Genomic DNA, 23081 nt, shown 5'->3' on the forward strand with positions numbered 1-23081 from the left:
AGTGATTTCGTACTTTTGTACGCTGTAGCGCCCCCGTCAGGCCAATTGGAATGAGACTTGGTCATGTTGTAGGCGCTGTGAGTACTACCATCCCTCCAAATTTCAAGTCTCTACGACTTACGGTTTGGTCCGCACAATCAGTTTTACATGGAGAAGGCTGATCCCTGACCATTCCTATTACAAAAGGGTTTGTACAGATATTTGTATCGTAAAACAAGACACAAACACTGAGGAAGCCAATCATTTTGTGTCATGTGGAGCAAATAGACATCTTTTTAAAACAGATGACTTACTAAAAATGTAGTTAAAAGCACAATACGTAAGTTGTCGCCAGTAGAGGGCGCATTTTCAAAACGAACAAGAAACAAAGGCGTAGTTTGATCCTGTCATGCGTATGTTGGAAAAAGCAGCACAAATTTTATCATTATTATACAGTACTAGATAAATTTGAGTTTGCGTCGTCACCTGTCTAAAAAAAATGCATAACATGTTAAAGTGTCTTTGGGGTTTCCATGCTTTCTACAAAATAAAACCGGACACTCGAGGGTATATGACTTCATTGGCAGGATTTAAACATTCTTCGAAACATTTGGGATAATCTAAGTACACAACTCAGCAAAATATATAACACTGTTCTAGTGGTTTTTGGATATTTTAATCAAAAAAATCAACATTTAGTGGCTTTAAGTCAGTTGCACCTCTATTTTTGGTTAGTTAGTCCAAAAAGCAGGTCAAATCTTATGCGACTTGCTGTTTTCCATTTGTGGGAACACACTACAAAGTTCAGTGCTGCATGGGAAAGTCTCGAAGTTTCATGATGACGATCTTTGTGGATCTTTTAACAAACAATAGCGAAAGAAACTGTGGGCGTCACAAATGAGCCACTTTAGCATTATTCAGCCACATAAATCAAACCTACATCAAACACTCACAGATGGGAACTGATGAGCACAGCATTCGAGGGTAAGCTTTTCTTCACTTGTGAACTGCAAAACCATTAACATTCTAATCTGTCTGAAAAACGATGAATCCCCAGATCACTGTAAGGGAATTTTATATTAACGCTCAATTTATTTCATGCATTTTTTGCTGAATGACTCAAGCTTTCATTTTACTGCTATACAGAGATCTTTGAAGAGCGTTTCAGCAACATCTGCATGAAATCAAGCGAATGGATGTTATAAACTCATACAGTCGGTTTGAGGAAACATTTGATCATTCAGCTTAAGCAGACACACGAACGCTTGATCGGGACAGTAATGGCTGGACGCAATGATTACTAAAAGCTTTCACGAAAATCAGACTTTCCACTTTCCTTTAATTCGTGTATGTTCACTCATTCATTTATTGGGGAAGTTAATGCAAGCCAAATCTGAGCAGGTTTAGCACAAATACTGAACTCCTGAGACATCATGACATTATCAAGCATATTGCAAAAACCAAACAAAACACTCCTACAGAAATGCATGCATACACAACTATGTGATAAAGTCAGGTTAAACGAATTTAGTGCATGTGGGCATTTAGAGTGCATTCTTTCACTGCATGAATCAGTCTATTAATATGCATTAAGAACCATCACATTATTCAGGATTTGGGGCAGAAAATCGATATATTTATACCATTTTATATAGCTAATATCACATGAAAAGTGCAGTTTTTTCTTTAAAAATCTGCATGATTACAAATGTGATGTTAATTTTATACAACGTACGTTTTTGAGAACATATTGGCTGTTTTGCTCTATTTCACCAACAAAAAAATCATTCCAAACAGGTGTTTCTTTCCTGAATGAATTGAATGCATAAATCAAATGAATGATTAAATGATTGGGTCCAATCGCAATGACTCAGTTTTTAACAGTGACTTACTGCCACCTACTGGCAGTTTTAATTTTGCATTTAAAGGGTCTTTTTCATTTGTAAAACAATTTCAAATATCAATATTCAATGTTTTATGTTTAAAATATCAAAAGATTATTTACGCATTTGTAACTGCAGGTTAAAAAGATGTCTTTTAAGGTAAAAATTCACTTATTGGAAAGATTCATTTCTATCATTGTAATGAACTGGTCATACAAAATATAAGGAATATCAAAGAATTCAGGAGTCAGCTGTTCATGCACAAAACCACTCTCAGCAAAATATAGTCTAATTATCGTTATCAATATCAATAAAATCCCAGAATTTTTTTTTTTTTGTCAATATCACACACCCCTAGTACTGACACCAAATGATTTGCAATGGTTTCTTTGTCATATCCGCTGTAGACAGCCTCAAGCTGTTGGTTCATTCCATGTTTTCTTTCTTTTTTTACTGCAATTTAACTCTAAATAATGTCAAATAAAGTGCAATAAAGCCAGTGAGAAGCTTTGAGATCCAGTGAACAAGATGAAGGTGGAAAACCATCTGACATCCAATAAACTAACAAGACTAAATGACACTTCAGAGATGTGTAGCAAACTTTAGGGCAGGATTTTAAAAGGGAGGAACATAAATTAGAGACGTTAGACTCAGAAACACCTGCTTTTCCACTTGGACTCTCACTTTTTGAACTTTGGAAATCATAAATCCAGGATTCTTAAACTATCAGAAGTCTTAAGGCTGGTTTAGACAAGTAAGTGTATGTTTTATCCCGTTACATATGGAACTGAGATAACCATATAAACCAGTTTTAAGAGTCTGTAATAAACCTGATGGCTGTTGTCATCAGTGAAGCTTCAAGTCAAGGTCAGATATGCTCGAACAGCTGTTTATAAATCATGAAATATTAGGAGAAATGCACTCTGGGAATGGAAAAGGAGAAATAGGTCAAAAGCGAGGAGGAGTCGAGTCCCTGTGGAGCGTGTGACTGTAAAAATCAAGGCTCTGCCAGTTATTACCTTCTCATCCTTTCTCAGTTTGGCCTTAATTGTGAAGACATCTGGAAATGACACCGAATTAATGAAATACATAATTCAGGAGGTCCTGTCAAACATGCTTGTAATATTTTTGCAGAAAAATAAAATGGTGCAGGAAAAACCTGTTAACTGATCTAATTGGTTTCATCGCTTATGATAATTTGTACTTAGGCCTTAATTTAAGATTTATGGATTTGAATTGGAAATTAAATTTTTCATTTGAATTGCACAGTTTTAACATAAACAAATGAACGTAATGAGATGCATATTTTTTAGTCATCTATAAAGGGAACAAGATTTCTGCACTCTAAAAATCATGATTTAGTTTATTAACAGTTTGCATCTATTTGATTTCATTTACAGGATTCATACAGATACTATAAATGAAATGCCAGGACTTTTCAAGCACTATTTTTTCTAACATTGTCTTTCAAAGTAAAAAAAGATAGATGAATAAAATATTCTAATAAAACAAAATGGCAAAACTAAAGTGAAGCACATTCAAACTATAGTAAAACTTTGTATTGTTTTTATACTGTAACTGTACTTTCCTAATGATTTGATGTTTTCTAACTTTTTAATTAAAAAACAGTCATAAAAAAGATTTGGGAACCCGCTTTTAAATCAAATGATTCACAAACATGCACTGAAGTTCCAATCTAAATCAAATGGTTCGCAATTCGTTCTTCAAATTCCCTTCGGAATAATGATTTGTAAGCTATATTTTTAGATGAAAACTCAGAGTGTGAATCAGCTAATTTGCGAAATGATTCACGAACCCTCTCCGAATTTCCAATCCAGGCCTAAATCAAATGATTCGCGAAGTCCCGATTATGGTCTAAATTCAAGCCCTTCTCAATTACCTCTTGGGGAATACTGCTATTTTCAAAGGATTTCCAGGCCTTAAATTTCTAAAAGCCAAATTCAAGCACTTCATGCACCTTGTACCCTGTATTTAAACTAACATATTTTTAAAAATGCATTTATTCAAAATGCTTGCCAAAAAAGCAGCCACATTTTTATGTTATAGCCTAATTTTTGGGGATGTAAAGATGCTGGCGGTCTCACCTCTCTATGAGAAAAGAGCCAAACTCCTCAAAATCCCTGTAAAGGCGGCGTCCCACTCAAAAGATCTCGATTTGCAGCTGCACAAACAAAGCTCTGTGTTATTTGAAGCAATTACCTCGTATATTCTTTTCATTAGTCGTGTATATCCGACTAGTCTGATTTTACTGACAGTTTTTGGCTTAATTGCCTTTGCAATGAATTATCACAATCTTGCATTGAATCTTACCTCAAATCTTTGGTCCAGACATGATGAACTTCATACTTTTTGGCTTTTTTTTTTTTTTACATTCATAACACCAGCTGTTGATTAATATTAAAGCAACATTTCACCCAAAACTTAAAATGAACTGCAAATGTGCTCACCCTCGGGCAATGCAAGACGTAGATGAGTTTGTTTCTTCATCAGAATTGTAGAAATGTGTCATTCCATCAATGGATCCTCTGCAGTGAATGGGTGCCGTCAGAATGAGAGTCCAAACAGCTGATATCAGGAGAGAAATCTGCACAGATCAAGCACTGTTTACAAGACGAAACAGCTCTAAACAAAGATGTGGCTGGATTTTGATGTGAAACGACAGGAAATTGACTTTTTCACTGGAGGAAGCAACATTATGGATTACAGACTCGTTTTAATCCAAACGTCTTGGTGGATTTGTTTCAGCTTACACTGTAAAAAGTTTTCACCAGTTTCAACTTAAAAACTTCAGTTTAGCAGCTGCATTAAAATTTTAAGTTAAATCAACTTAAAAGTACAAGTAATTTCAACTCATAAGTTAAATCAGCTTAAGTCATTTTAACCAATTTTATTGTTGTGAGTTGAAATAAATTGTAGTTTTAAGTTGATTTAACTTAACATTTTTAAGGTAGCTGCTGAACTTAAGTTTTTAAGTTGAAACTGGTGAAAACTTTTTACAGTGTATGTCTTCTCAAGATGTTAACTGATGGACTGCACTGTAAAAATGTTTTTACCAGATTCAACTTAAAAACTTAAGTTGAGCCGCTGCCTTAAAAATGTAAGTTAAATCAGCTTAAAACTACAAGTCGTTTTAACCCAAATAAAATAAAATGAGTTGATTTAACTTGCGAATTGAAATGACTTAAGCTGATTTAACTTAAACTTTTAAGCAGCTGCTAAACTTAAGCTTTTAACTTGAAACTGGTGAAAACTTTTTACAATGTAGAGTGGTGTGGATTACTTGTGGATTATTGTGATTTTTTATCAGCTGTTTGGACTGTCATTCTGACGGCACCCATTCACTCCAGAGGATCCACTGGTGAGCAAGTCATGGAATGACACATTTATACAAATCTGATGAAAAAACAAACTCATCCTAATCTTGAAAGGCCTAAGGGTGAGTACATTTACAGCAATTTTTCATTTTTGGGCTTTATATATGTATATACTACAGCATCTAAAGTAGTTGACACACTAGTATAAGTGTGTCTCATAAAAGTAAAAAAAAAAAAAAGTTCTTTAGCTAAAAACATTCTAAAATTTTCACTACAGTACAAGTACTTACATGTATTTCTAAAAACAAAGCACCAGTTACAAGTTACTAAAGAAGCAAGAAATCAGTATTTATTAAAATGAAGTCAATCAAAACTACTAAGACGTTCACTTTGGTTATAAATAATAACATTTAGTTATGCTATTAATTCGTTTTAGACAAATAAAGACAAATAATTTATTAAAATAAATGAAAGATGATATACAGAGAAAGCGTAAACAGATCCAAATACAATTTTTTTTTTAACCATGTTCATTCATGTAATAAATCAGAGGTGAATATGAGTCACATTGACCTCATTTCACCACAGTTTTATGACCAACATCACTGTTAATGTGGCAAAAAAACTTAAAAATAATGTGCACTGGAAGGAATCCCTGATTTAATTGAATAAAATATTTTCACAATATTTTCATGTGAGCCAACCATAGCTGTTAGTCAAAACTTGATTAAAACATTGTGTGCTCACATGCAATGATTGTTTGAAACCAGACCTAGTGAAATCAAAACTAAGGGAAAGTTGAGAAAATACTATCAATACGGAAAAGCACCAATATTTTCTGTAAGAATATGAATGTAAAAATAAATTAGCTTGACTATATCTAATTTTCTAATAAACTTGCCTTTTTTTTGGCTCTGTGAATATGTTCTTCTATTGGATCAAATCATCTTTTAATTGCATAAATGTACATGTTTTTCTACATAAATGCCCATGTAGTCAGTAGAAAGTAAAGGAGTTCACTGGTTTGGGACCCAGCCATTATATTAGTATTAATATTTTTACTGTTTGAAAAATGAAATGACTAAAACTGCTCTTTGTTGCATTTGTAGGATTTTTCCTGACATTTACATCATCTGCTAAATGAATGCATGTAAAACCTTCAGGATTCTATGAAAGAATTGGTAAATCTTTACAAAAACGTCCCATTAGTCAATATTAGTACAACTGTTTACCGTAAGCTCATGTTAGTTCAGGTCCATTAAATATTAACAGATACACCTTTTGACTTCAATAATATATTAGTAAATTATAAAATTAACTAACAATTAAAAAAAAAAAAAAATCATATATTAATCTTGGCTGACGCTCACTAATGTAGTTAGCAAATGGAACCCAATTGTAAAGCATTACCAATTAATTTAATCATGGTAAAATGTGTTAAATGAAGCTGATGCTTCTTGATAACTAAAAGCACAATATAAATAGCCAAAATATTAAATAAACAAACAAGCATGTTTTGAATTTAGTGAATTTTACAGACAGTTCTATGTTGGCCTGATCATTACTTTGCTTCCCAAGAGAATTAAAGGAGTATTTCACTTCATATAATGGATTTCTATGGTGCCTAAAAGTTTGAACTTCCAAAATGCAGTTTAAATGCAGCTTCAAAGAACTCTAAATGATCCCAGCTGAGGAATAAAGGTCTTATCTAATGAAACGATTGGTCATTTTCTAAAAACAATAAAAATGTATATACTTTTTAACCTCAAACGTTCGTCTTGTCTTGTCTAGTTCTGTTAATACAGTTAGAAAATGTATAAGTTACACATTTAATTTTTTAGAAAATGACAGATGGTTTCACTAGATAAGACCCTTATTCCTTGGCTGGGATTGTTTAGAGCTCTTTGAAGCTGCATTTTGGACATTCAATCTTGGGGCACCATAGAAGTCCACTATATGGAGAGAAATATCCTCAAATGTTTTCCTCAAAAAACATTTCTTTACGACTGAAGAAAGAAAGACATGAACATCTTTAATGACAATGGGGTGATAGATTAGCTGTACATTTTGTTCTGGAAGTGAACTACTACTTTAAATGAATATCCATCAACGTAGATACTCCAGAGCTGCTATTTACAAGAGTCACTAGAAAGTGTCCACTGTGTTTCCGTATTTTAACAGTCTAAAGTAGTTCTTCTTTGCATCAAAACACATACACGTATGTTGACCTGCTATCGCTTCCAACCACGTTTTTGGCGGTGCACTTATAAACGCCATTGTCTCTGCTGGAAGGGTTTTGAATCACCAGTGAACCTTGCGGATGGAGATACTTGTTTCCATAAAGTCGCGGCTGGATGCCGACCTTCAGTTGAAGACCGTCAGGCATTTCCCAAACCACCTCCGCTTTAGGCGTAGCGAGAGGCATGCAGTTTAACTGAACCGCCACACCTGGACGGGCGTAGGTCACTGGCTGGGGTCCTTTGGTTATGCGTGGCGGATACGCAATCACTATTACCGAAACCGACAGGCTTGACGATCCGTGTTCATTAGTTGTTTGACAGAGGTACATTCCCCTGTCATACACCGATGTCCTTTGGACAGTAAGAGTGCCGTTGTTTAGAACTGAATAGCGTCCGTTTGTTTGCGGCCTGGTCAGGGCGACTCCGTTTGGTAAAGTCCAAGTAAGTTTGGGCAACGGATGACCTCCGGATAAACAGTTGAGGTGAAGGTTTTCACCGTTTATGATGCTGACAAGCGAGCTGTACTTATTGGTGATTTCTGGTTTTATTCTTTTCTGTGACTCTAGCGTCACAGTTCGCTCTACGTATCCGGCACTATTGCGCCCAATGCAGCGATAGCGCCCAACTTCTGAAACCGTTGGGTCTCTAATAACCAATGTCCCATCAAGTCGATGATTAAAACGGAAAATACTGGTTCCTCTAAGCAGCGACGTCCCGTTAGGGAGAATCCAAGTGATTTCTGGCATCGGTTGTCCTTCTATGGAACAGTTTAGAGTTAATATCCCATTGGTGAGTTGGACCGACTCTGTGGGTGGATTTCTCAACCGTGGCTTTTCAATACCTTCAACCACTTCGAGTTGAACTTGAAGTTTGGCTTCTCCTCCTTCATTGCGTGCGATGCAAAGAAGCGCGACGGAATCGCTTATGCGCACCGCGTGAATGTCCAGCGTACCATTGCGATGGACTGTAATCCTCGAGCCGTAGTACGGTGCTGGAAGCACAATGTTGTTGGGAAACACCCACATGATCCTTGGAAGTGGGTTTCCGCTTGCTTTGCAGTCTAAAAGCACACGTTGATCCTTTACGACAGCTTTATGGATGATCCCAGCACTCTCAAATCCATTGATGACTGGCGTTGACCCCAGGACTTGAACGTGGACAACTTTCTTGGCAATTCCCGCAATGTTCCTGGCTGAGCATGTATAATTCCCAACGTCAAACCTCTGGATTTTATGAATGTGCAAAGTTCCATCATTGGCGATTTGGTACTTGTCGGATACTGGGACTATGATGCGGTGAGCTGGAGACGTCCAAGTGATGGTGGGAGTTGGTTCTCCTTTGGCGCTGCAGTTGAGAGCAGCAGTTTCCCCAAAAGGAACTTTGACGATGCTGTGAACGTTGTTACGAATGACCGGTGGATCCGCCACCACCTTGATATGAACCTTCATTTCATCTTTCCCAATCTGATTCTCGGCATAGCACGTGTAGTCGCCTTCCTCCCTCATTCCGACTTCGTTTAAATACAGCGTGCCGTTATCAAACATCACGTATCTCTTGGTACGGAGCCCGTTATTGTCAGATTGGGGGATGCTGTTTATCATGGTACCGTCTGGAAGACTCCACGTGATCTCTGGGTTGGGAAGACCGGAAGCGATGCAGTCGACTTTCAGATCTCCTCCGTAAGACACCCTATGATCGCTCAGTGACTTGTGGTCAATTTTAGCCGGTTTCGCCATCACATTGACTTTAAGGAGAACATAGTCGTCGCCCATTTTGTTTCTGGCCACACAGAGGTAGTCGCCCTTATCCTTCTCGGTCACTGATGCGATGGTGAGCGTCCCGTTGTTGAAGACTTTCATTCGGCGATCAAAGCTGAAACAAACGATAAAGAGAGAGGTTACAACCATGATTAAAGCAAATGTATCATTTATTAAAGAGAACCGTGGGTATTAAATGATTAGTTCACTTCCAGAACACAAATATACAGATAATTTACCCCCGACATATCGATTTATCAATCTTTTTCCCAATATTTTGGCATTTTTCCATAATTGGATATCGGTTTTGTAATATCGGATTTAGTGATAAATTCACTTTCTAGTGGGTGTTTTGAGAATTGCACTGAAATGTGCCATTAAGTTTAACAGAATGCATGAAGCTCGAATAAAACTAGCTAGAATAAATTGTTTTGTTTAAAGCAAAGGCTCTGTTCTTTCTTGTGATGTATTGCATGTTCAGATATCCATACAGCAAAATATTCTGGAGGTATAAAATTTTTTGTGAAAATTATCAAAAATGTGGAAAGAGTTAAGATCCATTTTTTCCCTACAAATGTGACCCTGGACCACAAAATCAGTTTCAAGTTTTGTAGCCAAAAGTACATTGTATGGGTCAAAATTATTGATTTTTCTTTTATGCCAAAAATCATTAGGATATTAAGATCATGGTTCATGAAGATATTTTGTAAATTTCCTACAGTAAATATATCAAAATTTAATTTTTGATTAGTAATATGCATTGCTAAAAACTTAATTAAGTCAACAGCGATTTTCTAAATTTTTCGATTTTTTTGCACCCTCAGATTTCAGATGTTCAAATAGTTTTATCTCAGCCAAATATTGTCCTAACAAATAATTAATCAATGAGAAGCTTATTTATTCAGCTATGATGATGATGATGATGTATAAATCGTGTCTACAAGCAACTTATGAAAATGTGAAAGTTATTTAGTCAGAACTAGGTTTTCTTCCATTTTTGCCACACTGCATTTGATTAATGTTCTTTTTGTCTTCCCTCTGTATCCGTTTATTTTCTTCTGGTTTGCCTGTCCTCTGTAATTAATTCCACTTCATGTTGTTTTTCTATTTGTTTAATAATGTTCTGTAACCAACAGTGTCTATGGAAACAATTAAAAGAATTTCAAAGAGGTCAGAGACAGTAAAATCCATGTGTGGTGTTTTTCCCCCATTTTCGATCATTCAGTTTTTATTATTCAGCAAACTCTGCATTGGATTGTGTCAGATTCACAACACAACCAGCACTGAAATGTGTCACTTAAACAGTTCACATCTAAGTTTCTAATAGAAATTGACCGATAAATTGATTTACCAATATTGTTTTCTGATATTTAAGCATTTTACCACAATAAGATATCGGTTTTGTAGTATCAGATTCACCGATAAATTCACCATCTAGTGGGTGTTTTGAGAATTGCACTGAAATGTGCCACTCAAACAGTTCACATCCAAGTTTTTAATAGAGATCGGCCGATATATCGATTTACCGATTTTTTTCAATATTATGGCATTTTACCATAATTGGATATTGGTTTTGTAATGTCGGATTCACAGATAAATTCATCATCTAGTGATCTAGTGCGTGTTTTGAAAATTGCACTGAAATGTGCTACTCAAACAGTTCACATCCAAGTTTCTATTAGAGATCGACCGATATAACGATTTACCGATATTTTCCCTGATATTATGGCATTTTACCATAATCGGATATCGGTCTTGTAATATTGGATTCACCGATAAATTCACCATCTGTGGGTGTTTTGAAAATTGCACTGAAATGTGCCACTCAAACAGTTCACATCCAAGTTTCTAATAGAGATCGATCGATATATCGATTTACTGATATTTTTCCAGATATTATGGCATTTTACCATAATCGGATATTCACAGATAAATTCACCATCTTGTGGGTGTTTTAAGAATTGCACTGAAATGTGCCACTCAAACAGTTCACATCCAAGTTTCTAATAGAGATCGACCGGTATATTGATTTATCGATATTTTCCCCAATATTATGGCATTTTACCTTAATCGGATATCGGTTTTGCAATATCGGATTCACCCAATAAATTCACCATCTTGTGGGTGTTTTGAGAATTTGCACTGAAATGTGCCACTCAAACAGTTCACATCCAAGTTTCTAATAGAGATCGACCAATATATTGATTTACCAATATTTCCCTGATATTTAAGCATTTTACCATAATTGGATATCGGTTTTGTAATATCGGATTCACAGATAAATTCACCATCTAATGGGTGTTTTGAGAATTGCACTGAAATGTGCCACTCAAACAGTTCACATCCAAGTTTTTAATAGAGATCGGCCGATATATCGATTTACAGATTTTTTTTTCAATATTATGGCATTTTACCATAATCGGATATCGGTTTTGTAATATCGGATTCACAGATAAATTCACCATCTAGTGGGTGTTTTAAGAAATGTGAAATGTGCCACTCAAGCAGTTCACATCTAAGTTTCTAATAGAGATTGACCAATATATCGATTTACTGATATTTTTCCAGATATTATGGCATTTTACCATAATCATATATTCACAGATAAATTCACTATCTAGTGGGTGTTTTAAAAATTGCACTGAAATGTGGCACTCAAACAGTTCACATCCAAGTTTTTAATAGAGATCGGCCGATATATCGATTTACAGATTTTTTTTTTTTAATATTATGGCATTTTACCATGAACGGATATCGGTTATGTAATATTGGATTCACTGATAAATTCACCATCTAGTGGGTGTTTTGAGAATTGCACTGAAATGTGCTACTCAAACAGTTCACAGAGTTATATTGTTCTAAATAAAATTTAATGTGGCAATAAGAAGATTAAATTTAAACACTAAATAAATATTGGTTCTGCATATCAGTTATCGAGCACATAAACATGCAAATAATCGGTTTTGGTTCTAAAATATCTATATCGGTCGATCACTAATTAATTTGTTACATTTTATATAGCGCTTTTTTAGACACTCAAAGCGCTTTACAGTGTCAGGTGTATCTCCTCATCCAACACCAGTGTGCAGCATCCACCTGGATGATGCGATGGCAGCCATAGTGCACCAGAACACCCACCACACACCAGCTTACTGGACCAGTTTTTAAAGTCTCAACAGGCATTGTTGATATGCTGATCAATGAAAACTTGATTCCTCATTAAACAACCTGCAATTAAGCATTACCTGTAATATGCATCAACCAGCTTTTTAGAAGGCGTTCTCCAGATGATCCTGGGACTGGGGCTTCCAGTGGCGGAACAGTTAAGACTCAACTGACTTCCGTAGCGGACATCAGTACTGTGAGCAGAAGTGGACATTATTTTGGCAGTAGTGGAGTTCCTCTTCATCTGAAGATTCACAGTCCTTTTAGCAACACCCACCGAATTCACAGCCACACATTCATATTTCCCAGAATCCTTCTCTATAGGATTACGAATAAAAAACGTCCCATTGGGGAAAACAAATAAATTGCCATTGATGAATTGCGAGGGGCGAAGCTGAGCGCCAGTAAACGTGACCCATCTGATGGTTGGATTGGGCGAGCCTTTAGCCGTGCAGTGCATGAACGCTGACTGTCCATCGGAAATAGTGTAATTCTCCCAAAGCTGCTCTTGGATTGTGGGAGGCAAGGCTGAAATTTGAAGCCTCACGGAAAGCATGTCGGCTCCAGCAGCATTGTTCGCTATGCATTTGTAGACGCCCTTGTCCAGGTAATTGGTGTGTTTCACTAGAAGTGTTCCATTGGTGAAGAGCATGACCTTCTGTTCAGTATTAGTAGTGGTTCGCACCACCGATCGATCTGGAAGCACCCAGCTGATGTTTGGGCTCGGGAGACCTTGTGCTTTGCATTCCAAGAGTGCACTGTTTCCTAAATACACCGTCATGTCTTTATGACGTGGAAGCATCATTTTGGGTGCATGGGCCAGCACCACTAGGGTCACCATCATTTTATCAATGCCGTGTAGATTGCGAGTGATGCACAGATATTGCCCGCGGTCCTGAAGCTGGACGTTGTGGATGGCTAAAGTGCCATTGGACCGGACCTCAAAACGTTGGATTCTGGAATTTGCTGACATGACGGCTCCTGTGGAACATGAAATATAAAGAAAGATATGAACAAATTTAAACCAATGAACTATTTGTAGTCAATCAGACTCTTAAAAATAAAGGTTATTTTTTGGCATCAATGGTTCTGAAGATCTTTGAACGAACATCCATGGAACCCTTCCAATGCAGAAATGGTTCTTTATAGTTGAAAATCGTTCTTTAGCTTTTTAAAATGTTTTTTTAGAGACTATCCATACACACTCAAAATAGCAGACAGAAGTTATTGGACAGTAAGACTTTTAATGTTTTTATTGAGTTTATTTTTTCCTGCTCACCAAGCCTGCATTTACTTGATCCACAATACAGCAAAAGCAGCAATATTATTATTATCAATATTTAAAACAGTTGAGTACATTGTGTCCAGAATTATTTGATGAATAGAAACATCCAAAGATCAGCCTTTATCTGAAGCTTTTGTAACATTACACATTATACCATTTAACAGCTTAGATTCAGTATATATATATTTTTTAAATAGAAGAATAAAATAAATTAATACTTTTATTTAGCAAGGATGCTTTACATTGACCAACAGTGGTGATAAAGTAATTTATATTGTTACAAAAGATTTCTGTTTCATATAAATGCTGTTCTTTTGAACTTTCTATTCATCAAAGAAACCTAAAGAAAATTCTACTCAGCTGTTTTCAACATCATAATAATAAAAATGTTTTTAAGCAGCACATCAGAATGTTAGCATGATTTCTGAGGGATCATGTGACACTGAAGACTGGAGTAATGATGCTAAAAATTAGCTTTGAAATCACAGAAATAAATTATCTTTTAACAATAGAAAAGTGTTATTTTACATAGTAAAAATATATTAAAATTGTACTGTTTTTACTGTATTTTCGATCAAATAAATGCAGACTTGGTGAGCAGAAGAGACTTCTTTAAAAATCTTACTGCTTAGAAACTTTTGATTGGTAGGGTATATAGTAAATATGTGTTGAACATGAAGTATCATATTAATTATATGCATAAATCACCTTTAGGAAAAATTTTTGAAATACATCAAGATCATGTTTGATTCATTGCATGCAATGAAATTATACTCCATTTCCTGAATATGTTGCAACTTGCAAAAAATTTTTGTCATGCCATCATGTCATATGGGAATTACCTGTGGAGGTTTTGGTCCAGGTCAGGAGGGGTTTCGGCTCCCCCACAGAATCACACGGTAACTCCACATCTGTCGCAGCATTCACAGTGACTGTGTGGAGTTTGGCAGCAGTGATCCTGGGTCTCATTTGCAGGACAGGAAGAGTTTGCGGTCCTCGAGAGAACAGAACTGCACCTGACTGTCTGTTCACTGACTCATCGATCTGAATTTGGTTGTTTGGCTGTGTGGTGCTTGACACAATTGTGGGACTTAAATTGGCAGATTGAGCAGTTACTGTCAATATCTTAGGTGTTGCAGTTGATTTGACATTGTTGAGAGAGTTTAAATCCACAGGTGAGGTGGTGACAGAAGGTGTTCTGATTAGATTAGGTCTAATATTCACAGAGGGATTTCTATTGTGATAATATGGATACCTGTGATTAGTGATGGGGAATCTTTGACTGTGCCTGGAATCGATGTAGTTTGTTCCAGAATTTCTTGAGTAAAATGGGATTCTATTGTCTGGCAAGGGATATCTGGGTGTTAACTTTAGAGCAGGTATAGTAGTAGTAGAAGTAGTTGAAGGAGTCCCTGTAGTAGTAGTAGTAGTAGTTGTAGTTGAAGGAGTCCCTTTAGTAGTAGTAGTTGAAGTAGTTGAAATAGTCCCTGTAGTAGTAGTACTCAAAGTAGTTGAAGCAGTGCCTGTAGTAACAGTAACAGTTGTTGATGGTGTAGTAAATGGTGTCATTGTTCCAATAAGTTGGGTTGTAATGGGAATTATGACGGTTGTTACTGGTACTGCAGTATTGAGTAATGTTGAAGAAGCAAACAAAGGTTCATCAAGTTCCTGAACTATCGTTTCTCTTTGGTCTTGCTTAGAAGCAGAGTTTGGTTGTAAGAAGTAAATCTCATTGCTTCGAGTAGAAAGAATAGGCAATGGTGAACTTGTGGCTAAAAACTCAGTCTGTGTCCCTTCAGATGTTATGAATTCTGTGAGTGTCTCTGGTGTGGAGGTAAACGATAAATGGTTGTGGACTGATTCTTCATCTTTAAAGCTTTCATTTGGTTGCGAAAGTGAGTAGACTTGGGGTTGTGGCATGGAGGTGACTTCAGATTCTTCCGTAGAAGTAATATCTTCATTTGTACCAGTTCCTTCCAACGTATCATTTTCTCTTAGAAAATCACTAAAGTGAGATTCAGGTAAGTGGAAGACATCCAGCCCGCCTGTGTCCAAAGTGAAGGTGATCTCTGTTGGATGCATCTCTTTGTTGGCCTTTGTTAGCACTGTTGAAAGCGTGCCTGTGAACTCCAGCCGAGCAGTTGTCAGTGGGACGGTCTCGACGCCAGGTTGAGATGTTGGATCTGCACTCGTGGGAACCAAGTACTCATCCATCTCCTCTGCAGATGCAATGCTTTCGTCCTCTTCCTCCTCGAAAGAAGAAATGTCTTCATTTTCAAGCCCTGATGTTGTGCTCATGGGGTGAGATGTAGAGGGGCTAGAGTTTGTTATCTCTTTGACTTGTGGGAAACTGTTTGGCTCCACTTTGTGGATTTGTGGAGTTTTCTCATCTAGAAGGGAGATGGTGTTTTCCTCATTAGTGGCATTTGGCAATTTCCTAGGCACAGTGGGATAAATGGGGGAAGTAGTTGGATGGAGCGACGTGTCTTCAGCTAGGGTTGTAGGGTGTGTGAAAGTAGTAGTCGGATATTCCGACGTGCTTCCAGCAAAGATTGAAGAGGGGTTAGTTTGATGGATTGACGTGCTTTCAGCTGGATTTGGGGAATAACTGAGAGCAGTAGTTGTAGACGTTGAATGGATCAATATCCCTTCAGAAAGGGTTTTGGAGTAAATGCGAGCAGTGGTTGTAGTAGTAGGATGTATCGATGTGCCTCTAGATTGGGTTCTGGAGTAAGTGTGAGCAATAGTTGTAGACGTTGGATGGATCAATCTGTCTCCAGACGGGGTTCTGGAGTAAATGTGAGAAGTAGTTGTAGTCATTGGATGGATTGATGTGTCTTCAGCTGGGTTTGTGGGATCTGCTTTTGGAGGTTTAGTTTGAACATGAACTCCTGAAGTTGTAGATGTTGACCATGGTGTTCTTGTTGGAAGCTTTGAGATCGGCCTCCTCAATTTTATTCGTCGTCTACCTCCAAATCTTCGCCTGGAGCTCCATTGATCTTTTGCTCTGGATGGCGTTGAACTTGGTGGAGCATGCGGGCTATTACTGCTGGTTGATGTGGTTGCAGATAAAATGCTGTCAGGCTGTCTAGCATCAAACCCCCCAGTCTGCGACTGGACGCCGGTCTTTCCGGAGAGATTAAGTTCAATTTCAGTCTTAGACTCCGGTTTGATGACAGACCCCGAATATACTTGGTTATTTGGACCACTTATTGTGCGCGCATGCCCTCTTTCTACATTCACCTCTGTCATAACATAATGGGGTCCAGATGTGGGATTTGAGAAGTAAGGCACCTCGTCTGAGCTAGTTTGTAATTCTGGAGGAGCCGTTAGGTATATGTTATCATTTTGTCCTTTGATATGAGGTGTAATTGCATGCATGTGATAAACATCCGTTTGGTGTGGCGTGCTGAAAGTGCTTAATTCTTCATGTGGACTGGAGTCTCCTGAAGAGCTCTCTGAATGATCTGTGCCATGTTGGACAGTATTAAGAGAGGAGTTTTTTGGAGAGGTTTTCTCACGGATTTTGGCCAACAGAACGGCCCATTTCTGAGGGTCTATTTTGTTCTTGGCATTAACAGTTCTTTGGTTTGTTCTGTTTGGTTGTCCATTCACACCCTTACTAAAGGGCCGCCTGAGGCGGATGTTCCCAAAACGTCCTTGAGCTCTTGCATTCGAACCCCTCCTTCGATTAATAAAGCTTCTGTTTGGAACTATTCTCTCCTGGGTTCCATCTCCAGAAGCTTCTTCCACGTCTTCCAAAAAGGCTTTTACCTGAGTGGACACTCCTGCAGCAGACTGCGGTCTGATAGGATACTGTCGCAGAGGTTGGATTCCTTTCCGTCTCATAACAGTTAGTTTAGTTGCCAGTGCATCCACACCGTGTTGGTTCATAGCGATGCATTTGTGATATCCATTATTGTTAAGCTGACTGTGAGGGATAAACAAGGTCCCGTTGGGAAAGACTAAAGCCCTGGATGTATTTGCTTTGGCATTCAAAACACTCCCATCTGGAAATATCCAATTCACCACAGCGTCTGGAGTTGCCGTAGAGAGACAGGGCAAAGATGCAGACTCGCCGACGAACTTGCTTAAAGGGTTTCCGACTTCTTCACCTGGAAGCGGGGTTGAAGACTCCATAATGGATAAACGGAATGGCAGAACATCAATATCTCCTGCAACCTCAGCAATGCAATAATAAACTCCTGAGTCTCTGTGCTCGACAGAGTTAATGTGAAGCGTGCCACTGCTAGAAACGGTCACTCTTTTGTCTGCTGAGCCGAAAGCCGCAGCTTTAATCTTCAACCCGTCAGGCATCATCCAATAAACAGCTGCGTTTCCAGAGCTTTGCACACGGCAGTCAATTTCAACTGTATCACCCACAACAGAACTGAAGCTTGTTTGGGTTTTATTGTCATGTTCAATCATGACCCAAGATCTGATGGGCTCCCTATCTGTGTTGGTAGTCAAATGAGTATTAAGAATGAGTCTCACACTCTTGGAGGAGGAATAAGGCCTGTTTAACTTGATGTTCACAAAGGACTGCATGAGCCAAGATGGATGGGCTAAAACATTGGCTCGGACACCAGTGTAAAAGTAGGCGTCTTTTTCAATGTCCTGTTTGTATCTGTAGCTCAGCTCTGGCTCTCTGCTCAGCATGATTTCCCTTCGCAGATGCACAGGAACTTCACTGTAGTACGCTAGAAGCCTCCAAAAGCTTTCATAGTTGTCTCGGTCCACAGGACACTCCAGGTCAAAGAAGAGCGTTACATTAGCAGCAATCTCTAGAGATTTTGTATAGTTCCAACTGATTTTAGTGGACTCTCTCGGTTCAAGTATTTGGCAGGTCAAATCCACTTTAGTCCCATGCTCATCGGATAAACCAAGGGAGACATTTCCAAATGGTGGTTTGATTCGGTCAATGGGCAGAAGTTCACTCAGGTTGTCCTCTTGTGAGACGTTCTTTCCTGAAGAGCTGATCGCTGGTCCAGAGCAGATGAACTCTTTGAGATCCGAGATGTCTTGTCCTTTAAGATGTTTAGGAGATGCGCATAGTGGACAGAGCTGACCGCTGGAAAATGATCTGTCCTTTTTGCATTTCATCACACCTAAGAAAATAAAACAAATTCAGATTTAAAAGATGGAATTTATTTTTCACTCAGTTTTTTTCACTAGTTTTGAGTAGCAATTGGGTGTTTTTTTTGTGAAAACCTGGCAACCCTGTCAGTAAGATTTGTAATATTTTTCTAAAGTCTTTTCTGCTCATTAATGCTGCATTTATTTGATCAAAAATACCAAAGATTTTTAATATGTTACTAATATATTACAAAACAGAATATGATCAAAGCAGAATTTTCAGCATCATTACTCCAGTCTTCAGTCTCACACAATCATCCGGAAATCATTCTTCTAATTTATTATCAATGTTAAGAAGAATTTTTAACGAATCTGTGATACTTTTTTATTTTTAGGATTCTTTGTTAAATAAAAAAAGTTCAAAAGAATAACATTTATTTACAATACTCAAATAACAATATCATGCTAGAAACACGTAAGCAACATACTAGCAACTTGCTAAACATGCTAAAACATGATAGAGACTTGTTAATCACGCTAGCAACATGTTAGAAAACTTGCTAATAAAGCTAAAACATGCTAGCAACATGCTAATCAGCCTATAAACATGTTAACAACTTGCTTATAGTGCTAGAAACATTTTAATAACATGTCAATAGCTTACTAGTCATGCTTCCAACATGTTACTCATGCTAAAAATGTGTTAACAACATGCTAGCAATTTGCTAAACATGGTAACAACATGTTAGTGACTTGTTAATCATGCTAGGAACATGTTAGCAACTTGCTAATAATGCTAAACCATGCGAGCAACTTGCTTATGCTAGAAACATGTTAGCAACATGCTAATCAGGCTATAAACATGTTAACAACATGCTAACAACTTGCTAAACATGCTAAAAACATGACAGACTTGCTAATCATGCTAGCAACATGTTAACAACTTGCTAATAGTGTTAGAAACATTTTAATAACATGTTAATAGCTTACTAGTCATGCTACCAACATGTTACTCATGCTTAAAATGTGTTAACAACATGCTAGCAATTTGCTAAACATGGTAACAACATGCTAGTGACTTGTTAATCATGCTAGGAACATGTTAGCAACTTGCTAATAATGCTAAACCATGCGAACAACTTGCTTATGCTAGAAACATGTTAACAACATGCTAATCAGGCTATAAACATATTAGCAAAATGCTAACAACTTGCTAAACATGCTAAAAACATGATATAGACTTGCTAGTCATGCTAGCAACATGTTAACAACTTGCTAATAGTGTTAGAAACATTTTAATAACATGTTAATAGCTTACTAGTCATGCTACCAACATGTTACTCATGCTTAAAATGTGTTAACAACATGCTAGCAATTTGCTTAACATGGTAACAACATGCTAGTGACTTGTTTATCATGCTAGGAACATGTTAGCAACTTGCTAATAATGCTAAACCGTGCTAGAAACTTGCTTATGCTAGAAACAAGTTAGCAACATGCTAATCAGGCTATAAACATATTAGCAAAATGCTAACAACTTGCTAAACATGCTAAAAACATGATAGAGACTTGCTAGTCATGCTAGCAACATGTTAACAACTTGCTAATAGTGTTAGAAACATTTTAATAACATGTTAATAGCTTACTAGTCATGCTACCAACATGTTACTCATGCTAAAAATGTGTTAACAACATACTAGCAATTTGCTAAACATGGTAACAACATGCTAGTGACTTGTTAATCATGCTAGGAACATGTTAGCAACTTGCTAATAATGCTAAAACATGCTAGCAACTTGACAGACTGTATTGCCTTCAAAACATTCAAGACTTAAACTTCAAACTATTTCAGATTAAAAACCATCAAACTTAAAAATGAACTTTTTAAATCTAGTTTTAAATAAGCTTTTACAATATTATTTTTTCTGCATTTCTGATCAAACAATTGATGGATGAATTTAAAAATCGTACTGATCCCAATCGTTTGAGCTGTATTGGATAATACTGTGCTGAACATCTGAAGCACCTGGGTTTCGAGCGCTCCAGTCCTGTAACCAACCCATCCGGCAATCACAGCTCCATGGGTTTCCATACAGGAAGAGGTTCTCCAGCTGCGGCATGTTCTCCAGCATGTTTCTAGGCAGCGTGCTCAGGAGGTTTTCAGACAGGTACAGATGCTTCAGGGTGGAGACGGGGAAGCGCCGCAGGAGCGAGAACGTGCTGAAAGTAGCAGGATGGAGCTTTTGCAGATGGTTGGCCTCTAGATGCAGCAGCCGGAGTGACGTCAGCCCACTGAACGCGTCCGGCTGGATGAACTCGATCCGGTTGTGGTCCAGATGTAATCTAATAAGGGCTGTCAAGCCAGAGAAGGTGTGACCGGTAATGACTCTCAGCTTGTTGTAGCTCATTTTTAAAACCTGCAGGAAACAGTGAAGTCATGATGAGTCATTATGACAAAAACCAAAAAGCCATCAAACAGTTCTAGTCGGTTTAATATTACATCAGTGTGTCTTTCTTCTTATATCCGCCTACACTACTAGTCAAAGGTTTTTGAACAGTAAGATTTTTAATGTTTTTTAAAGAAGTCTCTTCTCTTCGGATCAATTAAATAAGATTTTGGATTTTGTTTTAAAGTCATTGCATTGGATCATTAATACTCAAATGGAAACAATTTGTTTATATGCATAAAATCAAACATAATCAGATTTTTTTTTAATGGTAATTTGAATGTAACACTTTAGAAATAAGGTTAAATTGGTTAATGCTAATTAATGCATTTAACAATATTAAGAATCAGCAATGCATTTATTATGAATTATGAATTTTTATTAATTTTATTTCTTTTATGGCAATTGCATCAGATCATAATACTCAAATGCAAACAATTTTGCTTATATGCATAAAATCAAACATAATCAGATTTTTACTTTTTTTAATGTAACACTTTAGAAATAAGGTTAAAATGGTGAATGCTAATTAATGCATTACATAATATTAACAATCAGTAATGCATTTATTATTAACTATAAATTTTTTGTAATTTTATTTGTTTTATGACAATTGCATTAGATCATAATACTCAAATGGAAACAATTTTGCATAAATGCATAAAATCAAACATAATCAGATTTTTTAAAGCTAATTTGAAGGGAACACTTTAGAATTAAGGTTAAATTGGTTAATGATAATTAATGCATTAAATAAAAACAACACTCAGCAATGCATTTATTATTATTTAATTTGTTGTTATAATAAATGCATTGAATGATATTAACAATTAGCAATGCATTTATGATAAATGATTTGTTTTTAGTCATTTTACTCTTTTAGGACAATTGCATTGGATCATAAGACTCAAATGGAAACAATTTTGCCTATATGCATAACATCAAACATAATCATGTTTTTTTTTTTACCATGTTTTTTAATGGTAAGTAGAAAGTAACACTTTAGAAATAAGGTTAAATTGGTGAATGCTAATTAATGCATTCAATAATATTAACAATTAGCAATACATTTATTATTAATTATTAATTTTTAGTAATTTTATTTATGGCAATTGCATTGGATCATAATACTCAAATTGAAACAATTTTGCTTATATGCATACAATCAAACAATCCGATTTTTGTAATAGTAATTTGAAGGTAACACTTAATAAATAAAGTTTCTTTGGTTAATGCTAATTATGCTTTAATATTAACAATCAGCAATGCATTTATTATTAATTATTCATTTTGAGTAATTTTATTTGTTTTAAGGCAATTAGATCATAACACTCAAATGGAAACAATTTCATTTTCATGCAATAATATCATATTCACTTAAAACATCAGTATGCATAATAACTAAGATAATTTTTTTATTTTTTCCCCCTCTGAAAACACTCAGTTTGATGCCACTGTCTAAAAACACCCATCTGCTGCTTCTGCTACTGAAAAATGATCAATTAAACAATGCAGACGCAGACTGAGCAGATCATTTTTTTTTTTTTTTTTTGAGGATTTTTGGATTTAGTTTTGAGGCAATTGCATTGGATCCTAATACTCAAATTGGAACAATTTTGTTTATATGCATAAAATTCATTTACCTGTAGTGAAACGAGATCCTGAAAAGCACCATCAGGTATTTTCTGCACATTATTGCCGTGCATCATGAGCAGCTCTAGTTTTCGAAGTCCAGCAAAGGATGCATCTGTGATCTGATTTATAGTGTTAAACCTGTTATAGAGCAAATGCATTGTTACAAAACTACTTTCAACATAAACTTGTGTTTATTTCTTCATGCTGATGTTTTAAAGTGACTTACCCAAAGTTAATGCGCTGGACTTGTTTGGAGATGCCCGTGGGCACGGTCACAAG

General features: G+C 36.6%; 2 protein-coding genes across 3 annotated transcripts in view; one reads left to right on the plus strand and one right to left on the minus strand.

Moving 5' to 3' along the window:
* Positions 1–23081, plus strand: part of LOC141340483 (neuroligin-4, X-linked-like) — a 226998-nt gene that overhangs the window by 69532 nt on the left and 134385 nt on the right. The gene's annotated exons all lie outside the window — the stretch shown is intronic.
* The window catches only part of mxra5b (matrix-remodelling associated 5b), a 99558-nt gene continuing 83810 nt past the window's right edge, over positions 7334–23081 (minus strand). The window contains exons 7-13 of the mRNA XM_073845858.1: positions 23029–23079; positions 22811–22940; positions 20747–21137; positions 16437–18752; positions 14487–16148; positions 12440–13340; positions 7334–9309 (exon numbers count right to left, since the gene is read on the minus strand). Of these exons, the coding sequence (XP_073701959.1) occupies positions 7401–9309; positions 12440–13340; positions 14487–16148; positions 16437–18752; positions 20747–21137; positions 22811–22940; positions 23029–23079 (7360 nt within the window). The 3' untranslated portion in view covers positions 7334–7400. The remainder of the gene's footprint in view (positions 9310–12439; positions 13341–14486; positions 16149–16436; positions 18753–20746; positions 21138–22810; positions 22941–23028; positions 23080–23081) is intronic.

The sequence above is a fragment of the Garra rufa genome, chromosome 8 (assembly GCF_049309525.1).
Source record: "Garra rufa chromosome 8, GarRuf1.0, whole genome shotgun sequence".
Classification (NCBI taxonomy): Eukaryota; Metazoa; Chordata; class Actinopteri; order Cypriniformes; family Cyprinidae; genus Garra; species Garra rufa.